This window comes from Pithys albifrons, chromosome 1 (genome assembly GCF_047495875.1).
Source record: "Pithys albifrons albifrons isolate INPA30051 chromosome 1, PitAlb_v1, whole genome shotgun sequence".
NCBI lineage: Eukaryota > Metazoa > Chordata > Aves > Passeriformes > Thamnophilidae > Pithys > Pithys albifrons.
Genome location: NC_092458.1, coordinates 126,900,041 through 126,909,091, shown reverse-complemented (window position 1 = coordinate 126,909,091; position 9,051 = coordinate 126,900,041). Strand labels below are relative to the sequence as shown.

General features: G+C 68.0%; 2 protein-coding genes across 6 annotated transcripts; one reads left to right on the top strand and one right to left on the bottom strand.

Moving 5' to 3' along the window:
• Positions 1-308: 308 nt before the first annotated feature.
• Positions 309-1,591, bottom strand: TIMM10B (translocase of inner mitochondrial membrane 10B). Of its 2 annotated transcripts, XM_071567969.1 has the most exons (3): positions 1,085-1,196; positions 787-882; positions 309-700 (listed from the first exon to the last, which is right to left on the bottom strand). In XM_071567969.1, exons 1-3 carry the CDS (start codon positions 1,121-1,123, stop codon positions 389-391), a joined length of 447 nt encoding a protein of 148 aa, XP_071424070.1. In that variant the 5' UTR covers positions 1,124-1,196; the 3' UTR covers positions 309-388. The 2 variants fall into 2 exon arrangements, with proteins under 2 accessions (XP_071424070.1, XP_071424078.1); XM_071567977.1 differs by lacking the exon at positions 787-882 and having other exon boundaries at positions 1,085-1,591.
• Positions 1,177-7,340, top strand: ARFIP2 (ARF interacting protein 2). Of its 4 annotated transcripts, none has more exons than XM_071567954.1 (9): positions 1,177-1,264; positions 2,121-2,228; positions 2,323-2,431; positions 3,371-3,490; positions 4,114-4,229; positions 4,356-4,577; positions 5,409-5,566; positions 5,651-5,825; positions 6,102-7,340. In XM_071567954.1, the coding sequence occupies exons 2-9, from the start codon at positions 2,130-2,132 to the stop codon at positions 6,255-6,257; spliced, it is 1,155 nt and encodes a 384-aa protein (XP_071424055.1). In that variant the 5' UTR covers positions 1,177-1,264; positions 2,121-2,129; the 3' UTR covers positions 6,258-7,340. The 4 variants fall into 4 exon arrangements, with proteins under 4 accessions (XP_071424055.1, XP_071424049.1, XP_071424032.1 ...); XM_071567948.1 differs by having other exon boundaries at positions 1,192-1,232; XM_071567931.1 differs by lacking the exon at positions 1,177-1,264 and adding an exon at positions 1,276-1,777.
• The last annotated feature ends 1,711 nt before the right edge of the window (positions 7,341-9,051 follow it).

The window sequence follows — 9,051 nt, the reverse complement described above, 5'->3', positions numbered from 1 at the left end:
AGCTGCTGTTACCCCCATGGTGCTGCCCCTCTGGCGCCTCCACGGCCCCCCAGCCCCAGGAGGAGGCGTTTGTCTCCTGTTTAGGCAGAATTCCCTGGATTCTCAGTTGTGCCATGGGCTCTGGTACCCTCCTGGGGCATTGTAGACTCGTTACCAAAGAGATGTTTTATTGGCACTACACATCCAGTTCTCAAGAATCCAGACACGTGGGGGCCTGGAGGGCTCCCCTGTTCCTGTGTCCCCTGCTCTGCCAGACCGGGGGCTCTCGGGGCTGCTCCTGGGGCCCAGCGGAGCTGCTGCTCCCGCCCGGAGCTCTGGCGAGCGCCGAGCGCTGCTGCTCCCGCCGGTACCGGGACGGCCGGTCCTGTCCCACCGCCGTCGGGTCGTGTTATGTGCCGGCACCGGGAGCCTCGGGCGAGGGCCTCTCGGGTGTCGGTGCCCCGTGCTGGGCCGGCGGTGCCCCGAGCTCGGCCGGCGGTGCCCCGTGCTGGGCCGGCGGTGCCCCGAGCTCGGCCGGCGGTGCCCCGTGCTGGGCCGGCGGTGCCCCGAGCTCGGCCGGCGGTGCCCCGTGCTCGGCCGGCGGTGCCCCGTGCTCGGCGGCGCGGCGCTGCAGCAGCGCGGGCATCAGCCCCACGTAGGCGCTCATCAGGCGGTGGTTGGCGCGGACCAGCCGCGCGGCGCAGCTGTCCAAGCACGACTCCTGCGGGAGGGAGGGAGGGAGGGGATGGGCGGAAGGTTCCGGGGCCGCGGGACCCCCGGCCCGCCCGCCAGGCCCGCCCCGCTCACCTCGGGGCCCGTGAGCAGCCGGTAGTTGAGGCCGCAGACGCAGTGGCGGAAGCAGAGCTCGGTCATGCGGTTGTACACCAGCAGGAAGTCCCGCAGCTGGAGGGCACAGGGGGGTTCACACCGGGGCAGATCCGCGACCCCCCGAGTCCCACTGGGATCCCCGAGAGAGCCTCGGCCCCTCTGGGGACCCACCGGTTCCCTTGCGAAGCCGGGGCCTCGCGACCCCACGTCGGGATCCCCTACCGAGACCCGCTCGAGCCCCGGCCCCCCGGCCGTCCCCCCCGGCCCGGGCGCTCACGCTGCGAAGCTGCTGCCGGTGCTCGGCCGCGGGGTCCATGCCGGGCCCTCCGCGCCGCTCCCCGGCGTCGGAGCGGTGACGCCACTTCTGGTCCGGCGCCGGCGTGACGGCGCTTCCGGCGCGTCCGGGCCGAGGCGGAGCGGGAACGGTGCGGGGGGGCCCGGCGGGGCCGGGGCGCAGGTGGGGCCGGGGGGCCCGGGGGGTGCCGCGCACGGTGCGGGGCCCGAGGCCGGCGGGAGCTGTCCGGGAGAGCCCCGGAATGTTGCGGGGGCTGTCACGGCCGGTCCCGCCGGGAGCAGCTGCCGGGGGGTCCCGCAGGGGTCGGTCCCGCGCGGGGCCCGGCCAAGGGTGGCTGCGAGCGGGTCCATCGCGGCGCTGCCCCCGGCTCGGCCCGGGCGCTGCCGGGGCGATGCCCGGCGGGGATCGCGCGGGGCGGGGCGGGCCCGGCCCGGCCCGCAGGGCTCGGCCCCGCTGGCGGGGGGGCCGGGCCGGGACAGGGCTCGGGGACAGGGCACGGGTAACGGGCGCCCGGCGCCCGCCCCAGGCTCCGCCTGCCCTGGAATGTGCCCGGACCGGTCTGGGCGCTGCGGGCCCCCCCCGGGCTGCGGACGTGGCTCCTGCCGCGGCCAGGCCGGGCGCTGCCAGCGCCGCTGTCCCGAGGCGGGGGCTGCAGGACGCGGGAACCCCGCCGGGGTTCGTGAGGGGGGGACGCCGGGCGGCCTCAGAGCGGTGGGACCGGGGGCTCCTGCGGAGAACGGGCTGGGGGGCTGGGGTCGGCACCTTGGGGATGTGCCGCTCCACTACGGGGGGGCTTTCCCGTAGCCAGGGGTGTTCCGAGGGCCGGGCTGGGCAGTGTCTGCAGCAGGGCGGCCTCGGGCACGGGGCAGAGTCTGCTCGGTGCCTCAGAGTGGGACCCCCCCCAGCCCCTGTCCCCTCCTGCCCCTGCCCGTCGGACACTCCCATTGTCCCCTCCTGCCCCTGCCCATCGGAGCCCCAGGGATGGTCCCGGCCCAGTGCCACCTCTGTGTGTCCCCAGGCCCTGAGGATGTCGGACGGGATCCTGAGCAAGGCAGCCACCATGGAGATCCCCATCAGCAGCAATGGGGACACGAGCAGCCTGCCCGAGGATGACGGCCTGGAGCAGGTCTGAGGGGCCGGGGGCCCCGGGGGGTGTCTGGGGCCGTGCTGGGGCTGGCTTGTCCCTGCGCCTCAGCCGCCTGTGCTCCTGTGCCCCTCAGGACCTGCAGCAGGTGATGGTGTCAGGGCCCAACCTCAACGAGACCAGCATCGTGTCGGGCGGCTACGGGGGCACGGCCGAGGGCATCATCCCCACTGGCACCATCAAAGGTACCGGGGCTGGGCTGGGCTGGGCTGGGCTGGGAGGGGGCTCTGGCAGGGGAGAGTTGAGGGAGCTCACCTGCCTTCCCTGCCCTCCTGGCACGAGGCTCTGCTGCAGCTGCTCAGCCAGGGCCTCTCCTGGGGGCTCCATCCCCACGGGCTGTGCAGGAGCAGCGTGTGGAGGTGTGTGCTGCTGGCAGAGGAGGGGCTTTTCCCCCCATCCCAGCTCTCCCCCCTTGTCAGGGTAAGCCCATCTCACAAGGTGGGGTCTCTGCCAGGGATTCTCCATCCCCTTCATCAGAACACCCCAGCAAGGTTCTCTGGGGTCTCCAGTGGAGGCCCCTGGCTCTGTCCTGGGCTGGGGGCAGTGGGAGCTCGAGGGTGTGCTGGGGATGGGGAGGGGCAGGCAGGGAGCACCAAGGGCCCACTCCTCACTGACCTCACTGCCCCAGCTGGGTCAGGCTGTACGGGGCCAGGGGACCTTGCACCACAGGAGCCCTGGGACCACTGTTACTTTGTCCTTGTTCCATGTGGATCTGTCCTTGAGGGTCCCCCTGTGACAGAGCCCGGCCCCCACAGGGCATGGGGAGGGTCTGTGTGGGCAGAGGGTGTGAGTGTGTGCGTGTGTGTGCTCCCCCAGGGTGGCAGCCCCGTGTCCCTCCCACACCAGGCCTGCCTGGCTCTCGGGGCACAGGTTCCCCCACCGAGGGGCTGGGGGAGTTCCCTGGGGCAGGGGGGCCATCTGTGTACCCTCAGCCATGTCTCCGGGTTCCAACACTCACCTGCTGCCATCGCTGTCCCGCTGCCACCCGCCCGCGCTCTCGTTCCCTTTCCCTGCCGCCTGACCCACACCCCCTTGCCCTGGCCACCCCTGTCCCACGCCCCCTATCCTGCCCCACGCCCCCCATCCTGCCCCACACCCCCCATCCTGCCCCACGCCCTGCTCAGCGCCCGCAGCCCCCCCGTTTCCAGGCTCTCTTGTCCACCCTCACCCCCCCCGAGGACCGTCGGTGCCCCCCAGTGCACCCGCTGCCCGCAGGATGGCCCGCCCGGCCGCCGTGCCCGCAGGTACCGCGCCCTCACCTGCCCCAGGGCTTGGGGAGGAGCACCCACGGCAGCTGAGGCAGGGCAGGCCCGGGCCTGCTGCTGCTCTTGGGTAAAAGGACAGCACTGATGGGCTTGGGGGTCTCTGAGGTGGGTCCTGGCCAGAAGGGTCCTCCCTGCACCTGCAGCCCACCTGGGCGTCCCTTGGTGCTGCCAGGCCCTGCTCCCCCTGGTGACAGGGCAGAGCAGAAGGGGGCAGGGCCTGGGCTTGGCTGTGCAATCAGACGTGGTTGGGCTGGGGTCTCTTCTCCTGTGTGGGTCCACCCAGGGGGGCTGGCAGGAGCACGGTCTTCATGGGGGATCCATCACAGGGCTGACAGGAGCAGGAACACTGCATGGGACACCCCAGAGGGGGCTGGCAGGAGCAGGGACCCCACATGGGGCACCCAGGGTGGGTGGCAGGAACAGGGTCCCCACTGTGATGCCCATGAGGCAGTGCAGGGCACGTGACTGGAGCTGAGGATCTTGCTGGGGGGTCAGCAGCTCTGGAGTGAGGGCTCTGGAGGGGAGGGGCTGCCTGGCCCCTGCAGGTGCTGCCCCTCCAGAGCTGGTGCCAGGTGGTGTCCCTATCCCCGTCCCCATGCCAGGCCCCGGGCTGCACCCCCCACCCCCTGGCCCCCCACCCGGCGGGGAGGAGGTCGTGCGCGGCATTGCTGTCGAGAAGTTTGACATCGTCAAGAAGTGGGGGATCAACACCTACAAGGTGAGGGCTGAGGGACCCCAGTGTGCCCCTCTGACCCCCGTCCCACAGTGCACCAAGCAGCTGCTCTCAGAGCGGTTGGGGGGGGTCCACACATGCCCCAGGGCCCCCTGAACCCCCCTCCCACAGTGCACCAAGCAGTTGCTGTCGGAGCGGTTCGGGCGGGGGTCCCGCACGGTGGACCTGGAGCTGGAGACGCAGATTGAGCTGCTGCGCGAGACCAAGCGCAAGTACGAGAGTGTCCTGCAGCTGGCGCGGGCGCTCACGGCCCACCTGTACAGCCTCGTGCAGACCCAGCACGCCCTGGGTGACGCCTTCGCCGACCTCAGCCAGAAATCCCCCGAGCTCCAGGTGTGCTGAGGGGTACACGGGAACTTCCAGGGCTGGGGGTAACTCAGGGTTTGGGGGACACCTGGGCACCAGCGCTGGGGTGGGACACCTGGGGACAAACACCTGGGCACCAGGGCTGGGGTGGGACACCTGGGCACCAGCGCTGGGGTGGGACACCTGGGGACGAACACCTGGGCACCAGGGCTGAGGTGGGACACCTGGGCACCAGCACTGGGGTGGGACACCTGGGCACCAGCGCTGGGGTGGGACACCTGGGCACCAGGACTGGGAACAGACACCTGGGGACAGGCACCTGGGCACCAGCGCTGGGGTGGGACACCTGGGCACCAGGACTGGAAACAGACACCTGGGGACGGACACCTGGGCACCAAGGCTGGGGACAGACACCTGGGGATGGACACCTGGGCACCAGAGCTGGGGTGGGACACCTGGGGACAAACACCTGGGCACCAAGGCTGGGGACAGACACCTGGCGACGGACACCTGGGCACCAAGGCTGGGGACAGACACCTGGACACCAGGACTGGAAACAGACACCTGGGGACGGACACCTGGGCTCCAGCGCTGGGGTGGGACACCTGGGGACAAACACCTGGGCACCAAGGCTGGGAACAGACACCTGGGCACCAGGGCTGGGGGAGTGTGGAGACTGCTGGGACTGGGGGCAATACACTTAGACAGAGGCCTGCACAGATAAGGCTGTGAGATGGAGCTGGGCATGATGGTGGTGAGTCATAGTTGGGTTTGGTAGTCTCAGAGGAGACAGTTTTCCAACCCAAATAGCCCTTGATGGGAGCAGGGCTGTGACTGTGGCACCTCACCTGTCCCCAGGAAGAGTTTGGGTACAACGCAGAGACGCAGAAGCTGCTGTGCAAGAATGGGGAGACACTGCTGGGCGCCGTCAACTTTTTTGTGTCCAGCATCAACACACTGGTCAACAAGACCATGGAGGACACACTCATGACAGTCAAGCAGTATGAGACGGCCAGGTGGGTCGGAGGGAACTCATGGTGGGGCTCGGGGATCCTGGGGGGCTCTGGGAGCAGGTTGCTGATGCCAGAGGTCCCCTGCAGGCTGGAGTACGACGCGTACCGCACGGACCTGGAGGAGCTGAGCATGGGCCCTCGCGATGCCGGCGCCGTGAGTCGCCTGGATGCGGCACAGAGCCAGTTCCAGAGCCACAAGGACAAGTATGAGAAGCTGCGGGCAGATGTGGCCATCAAGCTCAAGTTCCTGGAGGAGAACAAGGTGGGCAGAGGCATGGTGGATGGGATGGGGGCCACAGGGATGGGGGTTATGGGACAGAGATGAGGGGCACAGGGATGGGGGGTCCAGGAATGGGATATTTCTGCAGGGATTTAACAGCTGTGTTGGATGTGGCACTTGGGGACATGGTTCAGTGGTGGAGTGGGAGGTTCTGGAGGAGCAGTGGGACTTGGGGGTCTCCAAGACCTTTCCCAGCCCTTGTTTGTGCTGCTGGGGTGCAACTGGGCCCCCCCAGACCGTGACCCCCCCCTCTCCCAGATCAAGGTGATGCATAAGCAGCTCCTGCTGTTCCACAACGCCATCTCCGCGTACTTCGCCGGGAACCAGCAGCAGCTCGAGCAGACCCTCAAGCAGTTCAACATCAAGCTCAAGACTCCTGGCTCTGAGAAGCCCTCCTGGCTGGAGGAGCAGTGAGCCCCCTGTGCTCCCCCGGATGGAGGAGCCCCTCTGTGGGGTACACATGGACCTCAGTTGTGGCTGGGGGCTTGCTGGGGGCACAGCCTGGGCCTAGCCATGGATTAGGGGCCCGCCAGGTGTGGGGGGCTGCCAGTGGGGTGGGGTCCCCCCCATCCCACAGCCCCCTCTCAGGGTAGGGTCCGGCAGCTCCTCAGCACAGACCCCCACACAGCAGACAGCTGGAGTTCCCCCTGCCCCACAGCACCACTGAGGGGCTGGGGTTGCCCCACTTGCTGGACTGCACCCCCTGGGTCCCCCTGCTCATGTCAGGGAGGGTCTGTGACCCTTTACTGCTCCCCCCTGCCTCCCCCAGGCAGGATGGGGGTGCACTCCCCCAGGTCCCTTTGCTGCTCCTCTAGGGAGACCCCTGCCCTGTGGCACAATGGAGCTGGGGGTCCAGCACCAGAACAGCCAGGACCCCCTGTGCCAGGGGTCTGTGGGGGGTCCCCCACTGCACCTGTCACCTGAGGGGGCTCCTGCTGTTCCCCCCACTCCAGGATGACTGGCTCACTCCAGGCTGACCCCGTGTGTTTCCAGGGTGGCTGCTCTTGCACTCCTGACCCAAGGTGGGCTGTATCCCTCAAAGCTCCCCCTGCTCCCCTGGGACTGTGGTGTCCTGGACTGAGTGGGAGCGGAGGGTCCCTGCACTCTGCTGTTGGTGTGGGGGGGTGCTGGCCAAGCCCTGGGACCCTCGATGGGCCAGGGGGTGCCAAGCAGGGACCAAACGCCAGCAGAGGCGTGGGGTGGAGGGGCACACACGTGTCCACGTGTGTTTGTATGCAGGGACATGTGTGTCCCAGGGCACGTGTGCTGCACATGGGGGGCCGGGGCTCAGCCAGTGTTCCCCCACCCTACGAGGGGCCCCCAGCCTGCCCCTGCACTTGGGCACTTTCTCCTGAGACAAAACTGTTGGTTTTTCTTGCTCATTAATTTAACCTGTAATTTAATGTCGGGATCCGACCCTGACCCCAACCCCCCTCCGTTGATGGTCTGACCCCCCCACTTCTGTAAGACCCCAAATAAACGGTACGGATCAGTGTGTGCAGGGCTGCAGCTGGGACCTCTGGGCTGGGGGGCATGGGGAATCACAGGGGATCTGACCTGAGGCTGACAAGGCTGGGGGGAGACAGGGGAATGAGCCTCTAAAGGGGCAGGACCCCTGTGACAGGGCCAGGTCCTAGGGTGGGGGGCTGATGCATGGAAGAGGTGGCTCTTGGGTGCGAGTGAGGGGCTTGAGGGGTCTCTGCTCTTTTGTCCCCAGGGGCTGCCCCTCACCCAGACCCCACAGCACCAAGCAGGGCTGAATGGGGACAGGCTGGGGGATGCTGTCATTACCATCCCACTGGTCCAACTGTGGACTTGGGGGTCCTGTGGGGCTGGTTCCCCTTCCCGGGCTGGGCACTGGGTTTGGTGTCGCCTGGTGCTCCTCTCCATCACCCCTCGGGCTGCTGTTCCCCTGGGACCTCCAGACAACCTCCAGGTCACTGACCTACCTTTGGGACATTCCCTTTAGAAAACCTGCTCTCCAGGAGATTCCCAGCCCCCAGTGTCCCTTAAGAACACCCCCACCTCTCCTGGGAGCCTGAAACCCCCTCCATAGGGGGGAGTTGTGGAACCCGCCCCTGGGGCAGGGGGATATTGAGGGTCTCTGCCCTCCACCCTACAGGGTCCTGCACATGAGTGGGGTGAAGGAGGTGTGCCTGCTGCTCCCCAGACATGTACGTGGGGCTGCAGGGGTTGGGTGGGTGTGTGTCGCCTGCAGGGACAGGGGGTGTCACCTCTGGGAAGGGTCTGTGTCACCCTGTACCCAAGTGGGGAGTCCCCAGCACTTGCTGTGTCCTCCCAGGCCCATCCACTGGATCCTGTGGGACATTGGGGGTCCCTGTGAGGGCAAGGAGCTGCTGGAGGTGAGGGTGGGGAGCTCCACTGAACCCCCACCTGTGGCACAGGTACCCTGGCTGCACCCCCTGGGAGCCGCAGCGCTTCCTGCTGCTATTGGAGGTGTCTGGCTGGGAGCAGGGGGAGCCTGGGGGGATGCCACATTCCAAGGGGGTGGGTCACCCCTCTGGCACCCCCATGGCCCCCTCACTCCTGGGGGACTTGACGGCTGCACAACCAGGTCTGGTCTGGCTCTGGAACCTTCCAGACACTGCAGGGTGTCTGGACTAAGGTGCGAGGCTGGAAGCCACACTGAGGACCCCTACATGGATGGTGACAGATTATGGGGGGACTGGTTCATGGCAGAGTTCTGAGTCTGTCCTGGAGCTGCTTCTCCCTGGTGGGGCCCCAGCGGGCCAGGGGTCCCTGTGCCACCTTGGGCTGGGTGAGGACCCTCCTGTCCCTGCAGCCACCATGACCCATCCCTGTGGTGACCTGGCTGTGGATGGGAACACCCCCTCTGCATCCCTAGAGCTCCAGCTCTGCAGGACCCCCAGCCATAGGGAGCTCCTGGCTGCCCCTGCCCACCCTCCACAAAGGACCCAGCCAGGACCTGCAGGAATTCCCTGGAAAGGGGCGGCACGTGGGCCAGATGCCACGGTGAGGGGATCCCCATGTCTTGAGCTGAGTGGGGACCCTGCCCTGCAGGGCGGAGGGGTCCCAGCTGAGATGGGAGAGTGGGGATGGGGGATCCCACATGGAAGGGGAGCTGTGGCAGCTCGTAGATGGGAAGGGGTGTGGGGGCCCCCCGAACTGGAGTTGTGAGGGGGGGTCACTGGGCTCTGGTATTATTCCAGCCCCCTCTTTACCCCCC